This window comes from Coturnix japonica, chromosome 3 (assembly GCF_001577835.2).
Source record: "Coturnix japonica isolate 7356 chromosome 3, Coturnix japonica 2.1, whole genome shotgun sequence".
Classification (NCBI taxonomy): Eukaryota; Metazoa; Chordata; class Aves; order Galliformes; family Phasianidae; genus Coturnix; species Coturnix japonica.
In genome coordinates, this window is record NC_029518.1 from 13,897,525 (window position 1) to 13,916,466 (window position 18,942).

General features: G+C 46.8%; 1 protein-coding gene across 1 annotated transcript in view; it reads left to right on the forward strand.

Annotated features, from left to right (window-relative positions):
- The window catches only part of TTBK1 (tau tubulin kinase 1), a 74,152-nt gene extending 56,318 nt beyond the window's left edge, over positions 1 to 17,834 (forward strand). Inside the window, exons 14-15 of the mRNA XM_015857004.2 lie at positions 9,808 to 11,396; positions 12,331 to 17,834. Coding sequence (XP_015712490.1) covers positions 9,808 to 11,396; positions 12,331 to 12,757 — 2,016 coding nt within the window. The 3' untranslated portion in view covers positions 12,758 to 17,834. The remainder of the gene's footprint in view (positions 1 to 9,807; positions 11,397 to 12,330) is intronic.
- Positions 17,835 to 18,942: the final 1,108 nt, after the last annotated feature.

Sequence of the window (18,942 nt, forward strand, 5' to 3'; positions counted from 1 at the left end):
CCAGTGAAAAGGGGGAGCAAACAGGATGACTGGGAATTCAGGACCTCAGACCCAGCAGTTTTGGACAAAATAATGACTGGCTGTTGAATAGCTCCATACCTAAAATTTAGAAGGCAGTAATCTATCTAATGTTACTCGTCGTGGCTATAGAACTGTTAAGCTCCAAAATCTGATTGATAAAGACAGGTGATTTATACAGATTTCAATAAAACTTTTCTACTTGAAATTATGATTAAATGTTAAGCCAACTAACCGAACGTACTATGTTTCTATATTGGTATCTCTTACAAGCAAGGATGTTTCTCATTAGCACTTCTGAGGTTCTGACCTTAGCTCAGCACTTCCGTGCCTTCAAGTGGCTATCAAGAGGAACAAACAGAATCACTGGGCAGTGATTTGCAGTAGCAGGAAGATGGACAGCTTGGTAAAACAGTTCTGGCAGGGCAGCTCTGCAGTAGGATCAGGACTGCTTCTTAAGTTTCTTGCATTCAGACTAATTATTGCATCCAGCCAGGAAGAGGGTTGTGCTTCCGAGTGTGAAGAATACAGGTCATGTGCACAGAGTGGGGGAAGCTGTGCCCTCAGAGGTGCTGCCTCCCAAAGTGATGAGGGACTTGGCAGGAATAATGAGCTGCGTGTGAGTTCTCAGTTGCTATTATGAGGGTGGCAGTGGTGGTGGTGAAGCACTTCTTTGGTGATTCAACAGGGATGTGAGCAGAGGAGAGATCAGTGGCAGACATGGAACCAAAGGCAAAAGGTGTGGATCTGGTTGCTGGAAGATGAAGTAAGAAAAGCCAAACTAGAATTAAGACGCTCATTTGAAGACAGAGATCAGTGACAAATCACTGATGCATATTAGGAAAAGACAAACAGTTCCCCCTGTTCAAATTCTCTAAGATGGGCTGTTTATTTCTAAACCAATCATGGGGCTCTATGGTAGAATCATTGGGCGAGTTGCTGCTGGGTTTAATGGGAAGCTTTATGTCATGCTCAGTGCTCCGTACGGCTTTTAAAATTTCATTCTAAATGAATTAATTGGTGCTAATGAGTGAGATCCTGATGTTACGGTAGTATGAAAAGAGTATTTAAAATAGTCCATTCGCTTATTTTTTTAACATCTTCATCTAATGCTGTAATAATTACTGTGGAATCCACATATTATGGAGGAACAGTTGGCGAATTAAAGAAATGTGAAAATAGCTCTCTTTTTATATTTATGGAACTGTAATAAATTAATACTGCAATACTAAAGGACGTTACAGTGCAATTCTAAAAACCCTCCTCAGATTACATTTCTATCACATTTCATTGTTGTATTACAGTTATAATGATTGCAGTGAATTATAAATGTAGATATATCCAAAAATCAGTGGCCAAAAGGAAAAGAAAACAAAACCAACAAGTGGATAGTGCAGTGGAAGTGGCAAACAACCACTTTATGCTAAGTCTGCACTTTTGTGGTCAAATTAAGGGGAAGAGAGGTACCAGTTCTCTAAGAGGTGCCCTCCTACCCCCCTCCACCCCTTTCAGCCCTCTCCCCCGTGTGGCTGCATGAGCCCTCACAGTGAGAAGGAAAGGCTTTGGGTTAGTCTTGGGTGGGGTTTTTTTAGCTAGGTTCGTTGCTGTTCTGGCTCGCCGTCCATTTGGAGCAGCTTGTAGCAGTGGCGAGCCAAGGGCAGCAGAGCAAAATGTGATTCTGGGACTATGGGCTGAAAAGTTTGTTACCATAGTTATTTTCCTTTTCCTTTTGTTCATACCCAAGAATAGGGTTTTCTTCCAGAAAGAAACGTTCCTGGTTTTGCTTCCAATTGCACACAGTACTTGTTCTCCTCAGAATGCAAAATGAGGATTAAAGTGAGCATTTGCCACTTGCTTGCCATACAAGAGTTCACTAGCATCAGGAGAGGTTACTAGGATCTCATGCTCAACTTCAATGAGCCAATGCACATCAGTCCTGTATCCTTGCAAAAGCCATCTTTTTATATCTTGGTCCCTCAATTCCTTTCACTTTCTTTCTGTGCAGAATGAGAGATGCTTCCAATTTATTCCAATTCACCTGCAGACGTGCAGGTGAAGAGCTGCTGGAGAAAGCATGCTGTGTCCCACAGCTCACAACAGGGAGGGCAGAGAAAAGGGAGTGAAGAGCTTTGATTCCTGACTTGGAGTAAATGTAGTTCTGCCACCACAAATTCACTTCCAATGGAAAATGTTTGGGTGGAAGGGGCTTAGCTGAAAATAAACCATAGTAATAAAGGTGCAGTTTTGCTGCTGTGTCTGCATTTAGGATGTCCTGTTCATACACCCACACTGACTTTGTTTACCATTCCTATGCTTTTCTTGCCAGTTCTGAGGAGCAAGTGGAAGACTTACACTGCATCACCTCTTTTATATTACAGTGATGATAGAATGCATGGTAGAAATATCCTGTAAGACAGCCATATGGGTGATGTAATCCCATCCCTATGCTACCTCTTCGTGATCAAAAGTATCTCTTGTTTTTCCACTACTTCTCTTGGAGGTGGATCTGAACCTGGACATTACGATGGTCAAGGCTACTGCAAGATTATTGCTCTGTAAGGGACAAACTGACTCTTGGGCTCTGTGTCACTGCAGTCCCTGGTCCTTCCTATTTCTTCTCCATGTGGCAAAGCTCTTTTTACCCTCCACTTTCATGTGCATGAAACACTACACATGTTCACCAGGTCCCTTTTTTGCCATTCCTGGTATTTTATCCCTCATACTTTCACTACATCTCTGGGTCTCTCCACTATTTTCTGCCTTTACTCTTCACAGGAGCTGGAAAGCTGGAATTTTTCTTGCCTGCTGCACCAATTTCCTACTGATTTCATGTTGCACCATGCTTTAATACATCAGCCAGCTTCTTGCGTTCCCTCTCTCTGACTCCCTTAGAGGAAGCAGTGAAAAATGGCACATTTTGGAAGTTGGAGCTGCTGCAGCTTTACCTGGAGGAATACCCATCATGTTAGTTGAAGGCAGCCTCAGCTCAGAGATGATAATGAGAGATACCTACATTTTCAGGGCGGAACTTCACAAGTTTCAGATAGTGGAATTCTTCAGATTTAGCAAACACCCCCACATCATTATGTGCACGAGCAGCTAATTTCAGAAAGCTCTTTCTCCAAAGACACAGCTACCATCTGTGATTGCAAACCATATAAACAGATGACAAAGAGCCAATTTTATTGTTGTTAGGCTCTAAGTTTTATTTAAATATGTGCCAGGTGAGTGAGAAAATGTCTCAGTTCCAGTTGCAAATTCTTTGTAGTGCAAACTCTTGCAACTGGATGCTTTCTGAGCTGGCAAAAATGGCTTCTCCCATTCTTTACCCTGAAACCAGGGCAGCAATCCAAATACAGGTAGAAGTAAGTAGGATATTTCAGACAGCCAGGACAGGGAAAATTTAGGTGCAACAGAGCTGACGTGGTTCATCAGTTCTTGAACTTGCTGGTGTTTCCCCTCATTGCCCATCCCATCTGGAAGTATCAGTTTGGTTTTCTTTTATAGCTTCTCTGGGTTTTGAGCACTTTGAAATGAAAAATGAAACAAATGCTATTTGGGAGATTTCTCTGCCCTGCGCTTCAAGCCTTTCTTCCAAAGAGTTTGCTTTGGAGTGTTGAACTACCTCATTTGTCTCTTGTTCCAGTAACATCACCAGGCTTTGGTATCACTTTGTCACTAACTACACTGGCCCAAAGTGCACAGCTTCTTCTGGGCGTTTCTATATATTCATTTATTTGTTTGTTTTAGACCAGATGCATCCTACAGTCAGATACAAAGCCAGGAAAAGCACTTCACTTTAGCTGCAGTACTCATACCTTCCTATGGCCTCTTAACCCAAAAGATCCTCAAGTGCTTTATTATTGCTGTAAGCCACTTCTCTTCTGCTTGTCATGCTGGAGGAGGCATGCAGCGTGTAAAGCCTTTATGGAACATGTCAGGATGAAGTCAGACATGAGGGTTTGGTTTCACAGAGAGAATTTCAGGATGCAGAATATTATTTCGCAACCGGGAAATAGTCAGGACAGTGGCACCCTGAGTATAACCAATACGACTGAGGCATTTCTTTGATTGATTGCACATCACCGGGAGCTTCACTTGTTCTCTAGAGTTAAAATGCACTATTTCAGTCTGGTGCTGTGATTCTAAGTAAAGAAAACTAAGGAAATAAAATATAACAATTGGTAGTTGAGGCTTGCATTGCCAGATAGCTCAACAATAGAATGCAATGTGGGTCTGAAGATCAGAAAGCATGGAAAGATATTGGCCTTTTTCTTGTTTTCTAATGTCCTTCCTTCTCACGCCTCCATCAAATAATCTTGCGTCAGTGTAGGATTCGAGTGCTGGGCAGTGGCACACGATTGTTTTTGAAAACACAAGGAGATTTTATACTGCTCACTTGGAGGGATTGGTGAAAGATAGACACCACGCTTGTCCTGTGTGTCTAGCATCTCTTCCTTTATTTCTCTTCGTTTGATGACAAGTGGGAAAGGACTGCTGGGAGATAGGTATGCATTTGCCTAGCTCTGCTCTGCAGTGCTGGATGAGCTACAAAGGACTAGCTAAAGAAAATAAAATTGGGCTTCTTAGCAGACAAGGTCTGAAGCCTTCAAAATCATGAATGATTTGCAAACCCCTCAACTCCTGTTGGTGTTCATAGTAAACAAATTGCCCTGGCTATTTCTCAGCTTGAGAACATGGGGCATCTTCTTGACCGGCTTCCATTGTAGTTGCCAGCCCTCCCCAGACTGACTGGAAGAGATGACAGTTTCTGGAGAGGCTGACCAAAGCAAGCCAGATGTGCTTCCTGATTTCATTCCTGTCCCCAGAGTGGTGTTGGGATGCTTTTTGCTGGAGCTTCCATTTCTGATTGTATGTATGTTCTGTGTGTGTTCATGACCCGCCTGTGGAGTGTGAGTGGCCATGCGTGGTCATGCCTTACAGAAGCGTTTCTACGCTGGTAATGGATCACTTTGCACACAACCAAGTGCTCAAAAGACTGCTGCAAAGAAAGAATCTCAGTCAGTTAAAGGAAGTGTCTTCATGGTGTCTGGTTCAAATAGCGCAACTGATTTCCTTTGCATGTTGCAGACGTGAGCAGATGCTTTCAGCAACATGACTCAGCCCAGTTCTGTTCATCCAGTGTCTCGTGGCATTCATATCCCTCCCTTCAGCTGGTGGCAACGTTTGGGTGATAGGAACGGTGCTGCCACCTGGGTCATAGCATATTAGTATGCAAACACCTATTTGGGGTAATGTTAAAACATGAAATAAAATGCGTGAAGGCGGATCATTGCGGTACTACCTTCCTTTTTGTTGCATTTTTATACCACGTGTTTTGTGTTTGGGTCTCTGTAACGTACAGATCACAACTGCTGTTACATGCAACAACACAAAGAATCATTTATGGGAAATGTTTCGAAGTATTATTTGATGTATTGCAACTCGTTTGTATTACACATACCGCGGAAGAAATAATGTTACAATGAATGTACATTTTTAATAAGCTGCTAACCATGTAAGCTGGGGACTGGAAGCAATCCCCATTTTACATCCACTTGCATGTCCTTCGGTGTTGAAAAAGAGAATTTCTTTATGCTTGGAGGTCCTATTTTTTCATATGCAAAAAGCGTTTCAGGTTGGTTACCTCATCTAATGCACTTGCCTCATAAGAATCCCCAGGGCTTCCTCCAACTCCAAGTTTCTCAGTTTGATTACGAGTGCAATTAATCAATCTGGCAACGTGAAACACAGTGATGGCAAATTTCCTCTGAGCTACAAGTCAAATGAGGAGGATTTCTGCGGGACTCTTGGCCCCCCAGCCAAAAAGAGCCAGACCAGGTTCTTTTTCAGCACTGCTGACTTAGGGTTATTTTTATGACTAAGAAAGATGTTTAGCTCTCAGAATTTCCTTCTTCTTCTTTCTTGCTGCTATTAAGTTGCCTTTATGATTAGGGACTAGAAAAATGTTTGGATTATCATTTCCTTCCACTTTGCTCACCATTTCCTGAGTCTCTTCTGAGTGATGCAAATGAGGTGGTCCACGTGTCTGCTCAGACAGGGAGCTCTGCACTGACCCTTGCTGGAGACACTGGTGGGTACAAGCTAAGTGGCAGGTGTACGACCTTTACAGAGCCATTGCTTCCATCCACAACGCTAGGAAGACTGTCGCAAACCTAACAACATCTGAAAGCACAAACAGGGAGGAGCAGAGCACTTACCAGCATAGGGCTGCGCTGTCCTATTCACTTTGTTAAAATAAAAAATAAATGGCTGTGGAGCATCTGATGGTAAGACGCTGGGAAGAATCTCTCTCTGATGACTATGGTGCTGATTCTTGGAACACAGACATCCTGCAAGCAAGCATGGCAGCTCAAAGACCCCTGCTACTTTTACCTCGTGTGTTGCTGGTTGGAAGAAAAAGCTGCTTCTTAAACTCAGATTCTAGTTTTTCCACTCATTATCATATATCCCACCAGGTCTCTCAGTCCCAAACAAGTTTAGACTGTATTGGCAGAGGATAATGTCACTTCCAGGATATGCTACGTTCCTGATAGTATCCAAATCAAAGCTGTTCAAGGGAAGATTGGACTATAGCTGTTGCCGTCTGTGTGCCATCTGCATCTCTCAGGACTAAGGCCTCTTCCCATTCCCAACGGAACAGTTGACATCATGTTGGGAATTTGATTTCTGCTTCTTGGACTTCTCAGCTTGCATGAAGAATCTCAGGGACCAGCATATCCTTCCTTTGCATTACCTTGTGTCACCTGTTAGACTTCTGTTGCTGCTAAGCACGAGGGAGTCCAAACCACATTTAACCGTTGATTTTCAGTTAAGGAGGTGAATGTGGGTTTCTGTAGTCGTTTCTGTAGTCGTTTCTCTTGAGAGTAGGTGAAATCTGTAGGTAACCTGTTGTACTTCTTGGTTTGTTTGAGAAATTTCATCCGCTGGGACTTGAGTTTGCTCGAAGCAGTGGATCTCAGGAAAGTCCCCTTTGTGCTGGTCTCCAGCATCAGGAACCCTGCAGTAAGGGCTTCCTCGAGCTGCCAGAAGCCCTCGCCAACTGCTAGGGACAGAAGGTGTGAGGAAGCTGTGGAAGCTCATCTCAGGGGGAGGGCAGCAGGGAGATGGAGAGGAAGCAGCTGCTGTAGCTTTAAGGGTGGTACTGAGTAGGGATCAACTGGAAGGATGTAGTTGACTAAAGGGATCCAAAGCTTGTTTTCCCTGAGTCTTTTTATTCTTTCTGTATTTAATCCCTTTAGAGCCTACTGTCAACCCCTTTTTGTACTGCAATAACACTGTAATATATGCTTGCACTAATTCTTCTGGCACACCAAGCATGCAAGACCAATTTAAAGCTTTTTTCAGAAGAAAAGCACTGTATTATTGTGTATATAGACATACCGAGAGAGAATTTGAATTCTGTCTCCTGTATAAAAGCATGCATTGATTACCTGTATGTAGACCATGCTGTAAATGCTGCAGAGTACTGTAAAATCCTACACTTGAAACCACAACGAACAGGCAATGACATCAAAAAAACAAACAAAACAGAAAGCTGTGCAATGGATTTTGTGCCTTTTTTAAATCCATGTATGTTAATCCAGACAATCGGGAAAAAAAGAGCTTGTATACTACCAAAACCTTATTAAAGAATCAAAGGCAGCACCTTGGTGATGGCTGGGTTTTTTTGTTTGCTTTCTTGCTTTGTTTTTCTACTACCTGTGCTTCCCAGCTCTGGGAGGGCTCATCCTTGGGTAGGTACATGGGAGCACGGTGCTGGGAGGTAGAGGAGCTCCAGTAGAACTAATGATAAATTGCTAATGTCACAGGTTAAGTTCTTCTCCAGCCTCTGAGGAACACTGCTAGAAAAAGTGAGCCTGCTGTAGTACAAAAGACACATGGTATGTAACAGGACACTGAGAGTAGGAGTAGGAGCAGCATGTTCATCAGCGTGGCCATTGGTAGATAGCTGCTGATCACATCAATTCAACAAGGAAGACAGTCTCAGACTGATGCCTTAGCACTGTCTTCTTTGATAACAGCTTCAGATGATGATAGTAGTTAAGGTAAGAAAATATGTGTTAAACTAATATTTGACCCAAGGCTCATCTCAAGAAAATTCTTATGTATGTGCACAACTTTTGTCTTTCATTTTTGGCATATTTACACTCTTTGGATTTCCTCCATGATGAGTTTGCGGTGGCAAAATAACCACAGTCTCGGGCTTCTTTGAGGAATGAGTTCTTCCAGTCTTGGGGTAGAACGTGCCATAGATCAAACAGCCCAAGTCTCACAGAAATAGATAGAAGCCAAACCATCACTGTTGCGTCATGGCAGTATCTGGGCAGGGAAATAGAAATACACAGAGGAACTGAAATGACAGACAGAAAGACAGTCCACGTGCTGAATACCGTAGGGAATTTCTCCAGGCAGAGGTGGAGATTAGTGACATATCTGCAGCATGACTCATCAGTAGCAAAGGATAACCAGAGCAGAAGAAAGAGAGAACTGTAATTTATATTATAGCGATGTCACTGTTATACCTTACTGCTTAGCAGTGAAACAAACGCATGTATATATTATATGTGTATATATACATATATATATATGCGCCTAAAGCAGTCATCTCAAAAAAAAAAAAAACCACAAAAAAACCAAAAAAAACCAGCCCTGCTGTCTTGCAAAAGAAAGAACAGTTGAAGAAAGAAGCATTGTATAAAACAGTATGCCAACTGCGTGCACATTGGATATGCTGATGTTCCTGCAGAGCTGCTGAGGTAATAGCTACAAGCAAAGGATGAGACGAATCTCAAAAGCTCTTAGGATGACTCAAGATTGAAAAAGTGGCAGTAGAGAGCAGGATGTCTTATTGGTAAGAAATGATAGCCAGAAGGGGACAGAGGTGTGTGATGAGCCACAGTGATCACTGGGCCACCAGACAAGATGCCAGGCTGTATCCGTAGCATCAGGTCTCATGCCTGGCCAACAGAGGAGCTTGGTGGCAGAATGGACTGCAGAGCACCTCTGGCCTATACAGGATGTGTGCTGCAGGACTGGATTCAGTTCCCCTTGACCAGAAAGCAGATGGGATGTCAAAAACTCCCAAGGGAAGACATTTGAAGTTTTACATATGCAAAGAGAAACCAGTGATCCTGTACCATCAACTACAGCAGGGTGAAAAAGAGCAGTACATGACCTGTTGTTAGAGAAATCAGAAGTTGCTGGAGATAAAATCAAAGCAGAAGAGAGTGGTGAATAATGCAGCAAGGGAACACTGAAGAGCTATAAAGGTTTTTGCTGTGGGACAAAGTTGGATGGTACTCTGAAGTGATTAGGAAGTTGCCTACCTCAGAGGGGGGCCTATAAGTGCTCTGGGGCCTGGGCATGAAAGAGAGTTGCTGAATGGTTCTATTGAGGTATGAATATATAAATATACAGGTACTGAAATTAATAGGTAATACTGAAGAAGACTGGGAGAAATGAAAGAAATCGTCAAGAACTGCTTGCTAAAAGGGATTCTTTCAAGTACAGGTTAATAAATGCTAACAAAGAAACTCCTTCAGCAAGATTTTTGCCTTTGCTGAAATGTGTCTTGGTGATTCTCTTTTTTAGGGCTGGTATGATGTAATGGTTGAGTGATCACCACTCTGGTGTGTATTTTGGAATCACGATGGTTTAATTATTTTTCCACTGATGTTTCCCACTGCCGTTGATGCCGATGACTTTTGTGCCAGTGCTGTGTCTGAATACTAACCTTTTTCTTTTGTCCCATTTCTCTTCTGGCAGGCATATACACTGAAGTCATTTGAAATGAATGGTCTGCCCAAGGCGGTGCCTTTAAGTTTGCCTTATCAAGACTTCAGAAAGGACGTATTGGACTACTGGGAAAAGGCTAAGATGTCCCAGCGGATAAAGAGAGTTGATTTCTCAAATGTTGTCTTGACTGCTCCTTGCAAGCCCCTGGAACCTTACCTGGAAATGAATGGAAAAGAGGAGGAGGAAGAAGACGAGGAAGAAGATGAAGATGAGGAAGATGATGAAGAGGATGTGGAGGAGGAAGGGGCTGAAATTGACATGCACAGTGGTTCCAGCAGTGACCTGAGTCAAAAGAGCACAGAGCGCAGCCAGGAGTGCGCACCATCCACCCTCCTGGCTGATGACCAGAAGGGATCCAAGGGTCGAGCTTCCATGGCTGACGGGGACTTGGAACTGGAGGAAGGCTCAAAAACACTGGTGCTGTTTTCACCAGGTGATCTGAAAAAATCTCCAGTGACCGCAGACTTGCCACCAGAAGTTGATCTGGGGACTCTTGCCGCACTGACACCTCAGAGCGAACGGCCGCAGCCAATGGGCAGCCAACTAGATGTGTCTGAGCCAGGGACCCTGTCCTCAGTCCTTAAGTCTGAACCAAAGCCTCCCGTGGCAGTGGCTACAGCTTCCTCCCCGTTTACCAAAGTCGAGCGCACATTTGTTCATATAGCGGAAAAGACCCACCTAAATGTCATGTCTTCCAGCGGCCAGCTGATGAGGCATGAGGAATACTGCCCTCCGGGCCAGTTTGAAGAGGTCATTATTGAAGAGGAGCTGGAAGACAACCTGGTGTTGGTAGAGAATGGAAGCATCCATTCGGGGCTAGAAGGGGCAGAGACGGAGAGCTGTGCACTTTCTGCTAATCCCATTGAAACCACCTCAGAAACAGTGGGGGAGCAGCTGTCAGTCCCCAATGTAGCAAAGCCTCCTGAGGATAAGGCAGAGTCCTCTGACAATGTGGCACTCTCGCTGGATTTGGAAGAGTCTGCCAAGGTGGTAACCAGAGAGCCTGACCTTGAGAAGCCAGCACTGGTAGCTGAACACCTGAAGCCAGCAGAGACCCTCCCTGATGCCCCACAGCAGGGCCCCAGGAGACCTCTGGGCTCCAGGTATAGAAGTCGGATCCCCATTTTATTCTCTGAGGAGGACACTGGCTCTGATCTTTCAACTTCACTCTCAGCCAAAGACAGGCTTTATAAGAGGGCAAAGCAACCTGATCTGGCTCGTTTAGTGATGGAGAAGAGGCAAAACTGCCTCCTTAGGCTGGCCTCGGGGGCCTCCTCCTCAGCATCCTCCAGCGATGAGAGGCGGCGGGCCTCAGAAACCCTGTCAGCCACTGGTTCTGAGGAGGACACCCACGACTCTGATGACTCCATCCCGAAAAAGGCAGGGAAGAAAGCTGCCCTCCTGGGGAGAGAAGAGAAACTCATAAGCACAAAGAGCAGAATTCCTCGGCCCATCACGCCTGTGAAAACACCGCTGGAGACAATGAAGTCTGAGAGCTCCACAGCCGCTGTGATGGCAGTGCTACCGAGCTCCCCGCAGGATGCAGCTGTTGCCTACAGGTAAGCCCAAAACACCAAGGGATGCAAAATGTTGGGCCTGTTAAGGAGTCGCACTGAGGGCTTCGATCACCCTGCACTCCTTTACTCTTTGCTTGACTTGAATGTGTGGCCTGTTCCCCTTTCTTACAGTCACTTCTGATAACTTGTGTATAAAATTCCCACCTCTCTTGTGTTCTTTGGCTCAGTCTGGACAAAAGGCCAACCCCTTTTTCATTGCCCTGGCTCTGAGACCTTCTTCCCTTCCATGCACTCTTTCATTTGGACTGACGCCGCTAATTGCAGACCCCTGGGCTCTCAATTCAGCAGCATGTTCACCAAGTCCTTGACTCTAAAGGGACACCTGGCCCAGCAATTGCAATGAGGCCTGCAAGGGCTGAGGCACCACAAGTTGTGACTGCATCAGCAGAAGAGCTGCAGAGAGGGATGTGCACACATACAGGCAGTGTCAGTGACCTGGAGGAGTTAGAGCCACTTCCACACAGTCTAAATTCCTTACATATCCCCATGCTTTTTCAGATTCAGGTGAAGGGCCGTGATCCCTGTGAGTTGGTTTATCTTCCAGCAAAGTTATTCAGAGCCTAAATGATGCATCCTGGCTCATGCCCTCGTATTCAGACTGTGTTACCTACCTCAAAAGAGGCTGCTGCATTCACACTGCATGTTAAGAAGATTCCAAAGGAGTGCACCTTGCTAAACCATGCCTGGAGTGGTGTCTCAGAGGGTACTGGTGAATCAGGGAGCACACCTACTGTAACAGCATTGGTGTGGGATGATGCTGAGACTGCTACCCCAGCTTATTCAAAGCATAACTCCTGTCACCGTAATGCTGGAGATTCCCTGTAATTGTCCCAGAAACACTGATGCCAAAGCTGCCAGGAGCCCAGAGTGCACTGCAGTAATTCCTCTTCATCTGCCCTCTTCTCTTTCCCTGTAGGCTCCAGGCACAGAGACCAGCTGGAAGTGTCCCAGACAACTGCAGAACAACTCAGATACAAAGCCGGCTTCCTCCTTCACCAAGTTCCACATCTCTTCCTCCGCGGAGCAGCACGCAGAGATCCAGCTGCGCATCCCCTCGGAGCCCTGTCCTTCCTTCCAAAGCCCCCAGTGCTTCCCCAAGAAGCCAGTTGCTGCCTCGGAGGGAAAGCCCTTCTCCCTGCAGACAGCATAAGCCAGGGACTGCTCTCCAGCGAGTTCCACCTTCCCCCCGACCTCAGTCGCAGGCTCAGGCCCCTGGGCCAACAGGAGACTCCCTGCCCTCTCCTGGCATGGCCAAAAAAAGGCAAAGAGGAAAAACCCAGACTCAGAGTCCAGCAACCAAAGGAAAGCAGGTGTCCCTGGAAAGTAAGGCAACTGCCAGATAATGATCTTCTGCCAGCCCAACAGACTGGGTAACTTCTGCATATAGTATACACTTGAGATGCTGCAGCACAGCCTTCCATGCCGGAACCACGAGTGTATAGCGGTAGCTGTACTTCAATGCTTCACTCACTCTCACCCCACACGGTTGCGATCAGCTCCCACAGGCCTGAAAGCCTCTGAGCCACGGAGCCTTCTTCAAGGGAAACATCCAGTCCGCAGCTCACGCTTGCTAATGCACGGCACCAAGCAGTGCCCCTGGCAGCCTGCCTAGTGCCTGACCCCCCACTCCCCAGGCATTCCCCTCTCTCTGTTGGCAATACCCGTTGCCAATACTGACCCTGGAAAGAGGAGTGGAAGTGATGACAGCCTGCTGGAGAGGAAGGCTCCTGTCCTGCAGGCAGCCCTTGCTCTCTCTTTGCTGGGAAAACACGGCTGCCAACAGCCGAGTGTTGGCTCCCCTCCTGCAACTTGTGTTAGTGAGGGCTTGTCACCAGCCCAGCTCAGAGTGACAGGTGTGGTGTTTGTTGTGTGCTGAGAGAGGGGCAGGAGAGGCTGGAGGGGCTTTGCCCTCCTTTTTCCACAAGGGCCTCTGCAGGCAGAAGTGGGGCACGGGCAGCTCTTGTCGGGATGCTCCTGCCTGCTCTAGGCTGTCCTGCAGAGCTGTTTCAGCAGCTGCCTGTGGGGCAGGTATTGAGGTGGAAGTAGGGATGTATGGGCAGCTTGCTGGGAAATCCGGAGCGCTAATATGGGATCTGGAAGGGAGCACTCTGCAGCCACTTCTATCAGATACCGAACTGTGACCTGTGGAGACCACAGCTTCTGACATGGGTGGTTCCTCCCAGCCTGAGTGTGGTTGGTGCCATGGTCCTGTTGGCCACTCAAACACAGCTCCATGATGTGAATAGTCACTGGATGCCTTCAGCTCGTGTGCCCCCTGCACCTAAATTCCTCATGTTTTACTGTCTTGAATTACTTGAATACTGCTTGTGAATTTTGGCATTGTAGTTGAAGGTTCCCCTACACAGCAGGGTGGGAAATAATGATCCTGTAGTATAAAGCTGCTGCTTTGCAAGGAGTTTTGCTGGTACGTCGTGGGCATCCTGTGCATTTCTCATCAGGAGATCAGGTTTATGTCTTTCGCGGTGCTCAGCTCTTCCACACATTGCCTAACGACCAACAGTGTGAACACAAAAGCAAGGGCTGTGCTCTTAAATAATATGACCAGAACGTAAGCTTAGCTCTCAATTAGAACCGCACTCCAACTTTTAGCTCCCCAACTAATTAGGATGGATTGAAAATTCAAGCCAGGAGGACTGAAAACTGCCCGAGCCTGATAAGATCTTGAAATGGTCACAAATTCTTACCTGCATTGGGAAACAATATAGACCCAAATACTTGGGGCTTCATGCCATTGTCACACCTAAAAGAAGTTCTGTATAAGGCAGAACAAAATGATGGCTGCTCTGCCCACCTATTCCTGCAGCTGTAACTAGCAGCTTCGGAATAGATCTGCAGACAAGAAAAGCTTGATGGAAGAATCCATATGGTAATAACTATGATTCATTTGAATGCATTTACAGGAACACGCATGGATCAGGAGAGCTGTGATGGAGTAGCAGGGAGAACAGGACACTCCTGGGCCATCAGAACAGGGAAATGCCTAGAAACAAGCAATGGGAATTCCCTCTCTACACAGTGTTGACAATGCTAGGAATTTATCATGTGGTTCAAAATGTTTGCTGTTTTCCTTAGAAGTCATTCACCCTTGTAGAGTAAGAAGCAGAGCTTCTCCTCCAAGAACACATCCCAGCTCTAATCTCTGCAGAGGGGCACTGGGAATTCCACAAGTGCTACAGGGCTATTTACATGGTTAGCAAACCTGCTTTGTCATGGGAGGCCAGTGAAGAACCATTAATTGTATTTGTTCAAGAGAAATTTAAATTAGAATTGTCCATGGCCCAGCTGTACCACGTCAAGAAGGAAAGAAGAATGCCAGTGAATGATTTCCAGCATGGAAATTCTTGTTTGATAGGGCTGGGCTGATGCTGCAGCTGGATCTGCAGTACTGCCATGCACTGTCTATCCTGAGTCATCAGGTCCAGTGGCACTGAGAGCTGTCTGGCTGCAGCAGGGCTGAGAGCCAGAGCAGGAGCTGCTGGCTGCTGCCACTCACAGGCTCCCAATATTGTTCCTGCAGGGCCTGGCCATCCCCATGTGTCCCACAGGTTTGGAGCTCCAGACCTGTCCCCTTCCCCAGTGGCAAATGATGCTGTGATGTTCCAGGTGAAGTGCTTCACATTGCCTCTTACAGTCCTTCACTGAGAGTATTTTTGAACAGGATCTTCAGTGCTGGGCTCGTTCAGTCAAGTGATTAAAATCATTTGCTCATTTGCTAAAATTGGCAGTGCAAAGAGTCAGGCTTCATGCAAGCACCGCTCAGCAACCATTAAATGTCAGTGTGTTATCAACACTATTCTCACACCACCACGCCAGCCACTACAAAGGAAGCTGACTCCATCCCAGCCCAAACCACGGCACTTGCTTCCTGTCCCAGGTGTCAGCAGGGACACTCAGGGAAGCCTCTGCCATGCAGGAGCTGCTCTGGGTCTGTTCACTCTGATTTTCAAAGCTCTGCCAGTGGATTGTATGAACAAAAAGAGCGCTGGGGACAGTCAAGAGGATGGGAGGGCACGGACACGTGGCTGGAGACACTGAGCTGGCTTTGGTTGGCAGCATGGACACTGGCTTGTCTTAATGCAAAAGGTTTCGGTCACAGACATTTCTGGGTCGTGCTTGGGATTTGTGAGAGGCAGGACACTTGGCTTGTCCTTTATAAGTAGAGTATTACTATATATATATAAATATATTAAAAATAATAAGAATATAATATAAGTAGTGCCCATTATATATTGTGGCTAAAGGCTGAGAAGGATCCTGCTGCCTTCAGAGAGGCGTTGTGGTGCTGTGTGCCCCTGCTTTGTGCAGGGTTGTCCCTGTGCCCTGGCTGCATGTGGAGGAGCAGGGTACCACCACTGAAGCCCATGGGAGCTGTGAGGCTCTGCTTGCCAGGGTCAGCACACAGTGGTGTGGACGCCATCTGAGCTGTCATAACTATCCTTGTGTGGTTTGAATCTGGGTCTGCAGACTGAGCGGTGGCCCTTCACTAACACAAGTGTGCTTTTGTTGGGGCAGCAATGTCTTTGGTGTTCCTCCTTTCCAACACAGGGCTATTTTCTCAGTGTAGATCTCCATAAAAAGATGGCTCCACATCTGCTTACAGCCTGAGCAGCTCCAGCAGTAGCTCTATGGCCCCTTAGCACACTTCTTTCTTTCCTGTACAGTTTATTGCCCCGTGGCATGATCCCACCACTATCCCACATGCACAGACACGGATGTCCACGCGAGGCCTTGCTCCACGCATCTACAATATGCAGTCAAATGAATCTTGAGAACACAATAAAAGTCCCTTTGTGGATCTGATGAGTTTGGTTTCCAATGAGCTTAATGGCTTCACTACAATGTGCCCATGCTTGACCTGCTGGATTCACAAAGCATGTGGAGAACACCTGGGCATGTGCAATGACCTGTGATCACATCTGTTTCCCAGCAGCTGTGCACAAGGGGAGAGCTTGGGCTCCCGCTCATTTCCTTCCCTCCTCTTCTGTGTGCTGTGCCACCGACAGCAGGGTGGGTGCACTCGGGCTCCCTGTTTGCTGGCTCCGGGGTCCCCTGCAGAACCCCGGATGGCTTTTTGCTTTCCCTCAGCGTCTTGCTGATCACTGAAGGGCTGGGACTGTGCTAGTAGGAGAGCAGAGCTAGCTGACTCTCAGATAAGTTGGCAGCATCTCTGTGAGCTTTGGGTCTTGCCTATTTGTGAGGCCAGAGAATAGCCCTGGTTTCAGGCTGCAGTGATCCATAGTCCCAGGCACAGCCAGGACACTGCAAAACAGCAGCGATTTTCACACCACAGCTTTCCCATCCCCTCATTTGTAACTCCCCCCTCTAGCAAACCTGGACTGCAGTCACTTGTTGTTCCCTGCAGACCAGTCCCTCCCTGTCTGGGACTTTGTAGCCCTCCTGGATGTCTGCAAAACTTGAGGAACACCTGGCTGCCCACTTGCACCATGCAGGCTGCTGCTCTGGGACGTGAGGAGCATTGCCCCTTCTATTTCTGGAGCTGCAGAGCAGGTTTAAGGAATTCATTGATGCCCTCTGTGCTAAAAGGAGGAAGGGAGCTACCACAGCAGATCCACAGGTGGGTTCCTGATAGGTGTGAGCACATCCTCCCCTTAGCTCCTGAACCAGAGCGAGCTGCAGGGCTGAGATCCCAGCTTGCCTCACCTCTGCCCCAGCTGCAAGGAGGAGGCAGGGGCTGGTGGCACTCGGGGACATGGCTGCCAAGGCAGAGGCTCCCAGAACAGCATGGTGGTGTGAAGAGCTCTGCAGGACATGGGGTTAGGCAAGGAGTCCGCATTTTAAACCAGCCCATGCGTGAGAACCGGTGTCAGGGACAGTGCTGTCCTGTGCAACAACCTGGGCTGCTGCTTCTCCGGACAGGAATTGGAGCTGAAAACGCAGATAATTTTGTAAATCTCCTTTTAACACATTCGCATGGGACTCTACACTCAGACATCACAGCTGGCGCACCGACGTTGTTTTCCTTCACCTCCAACACAGTCCAACAAAGTCTTTTGGCCCGGAGACAAGACTTTTGCTCCTCGGTACTGTCTGAGAACGCGACTGGGTCCCAAGGCTGAATCTCTCTTCATATCTCCTTTGCATTCTTTAGGAAAGCAGCTCGAGAATGTTTACACACTGCAAACAGAATGTACAACTCCGACCAGGAACCACAATCCGGTTCAACTGCATGGCAAATTTCTTGGCCATCGAATCTGGCATGCATCACAGAGGCCCCGTCTGTGTACAGATCCACCTGGCATTGCTCATACCTTCAGATCACGTCTTAATAAGGATATACGATGATGCCATTTCTTGTTCATACCAGACACAGTTGTCATTAGATTTGTTATTACCAGGGGGATTCTTGATCATGCCATTAAAAGCCTGTCTACCTTTTCATTGGTGTCTTCTCCCATTTATTGGTGTTGCAGAGAGCAGCAGAAAAATACCACCTGAATATTTGGTTAGAGGCTTCAGGTGACAAAACAACTACAGGACAAGAGTGTAATGTGTAGCAGTCACTGTGACTTTATGGAACTTGACTTTGTTAGGTAAATGTGGGGGCACTTTCTTTTATATATATCCTGGCTAATCTTACCCAGCATTTGATTAAATATCCCCAACACCCTCTTTCCCCTGTTTCTTTACACTGAGCTGCACAGATAGGAGCTACCAGCCCCAGCAGGGCCTCAGCACACAGCTGGGATAAAGCAGCCCTTCGTAACCCAATTAAGGAGCAATGAGGAGCAGCAGCTTGGTCTCTTTTGAATAGGCTGAGTTTTCTGACAGGAGAACACCTGCAGCTCTTCTCAGCTTTAAAGAACTGTGAAAAATCAGCACAGAAAAGAAGAGCTCCCTTGGAGAGATGATCTTATGATGACAGGTTTTAATCTTTCTCCCATAGCCCAGAAAGCACAGTTGGCTTCAGTGCAGAATCTAAATCCACAGGAAGAAGTACAGGGCTCTACAAAGGCCGTGTAGGGAACAGACAGATGAAATCTGAGCAGCCTCCAGAGAAATGCTGGAGTGATTGTCATCTGCGTGGTTCTGGCTGGTGGAGGAAGGGAATGGAGGCAGCAGTTAGGCTGGGAGGGGGTTTAAAGAGCAGCATTCCTACAGCCACCTTCCCTGATGTGCTCTGAAGGCTGTGGGCAGGACAAATGGATGGGCAGACCAACATGGGGTGTAACGTTGTAGTGAATGTCTGAGAAGACTGGGTGTGAAGCAGTTGGAATGAATGGCTGAGAAGGCTTTGAGGTAAGGACCAGCTGGGAATGGCCTGGGAGGGGAAGGGAGGGCTGAGAAGAGCTGTGGAGTTATTGGGATGCAATGATCAAACAGCCACATGGGCAGGGAAACTCCCCAGGTTGGGTGTTAGACTTGGCTTTCATCACATACAAATCACTGTTGGCAGCCAGTCAGCTCAGCTCCCGCTTCAGTGGAAGAACGTGTGTGACTATGTACTTTCACACCCACACCTTTACTGTCTGCACAGGGCTTCCAAAAA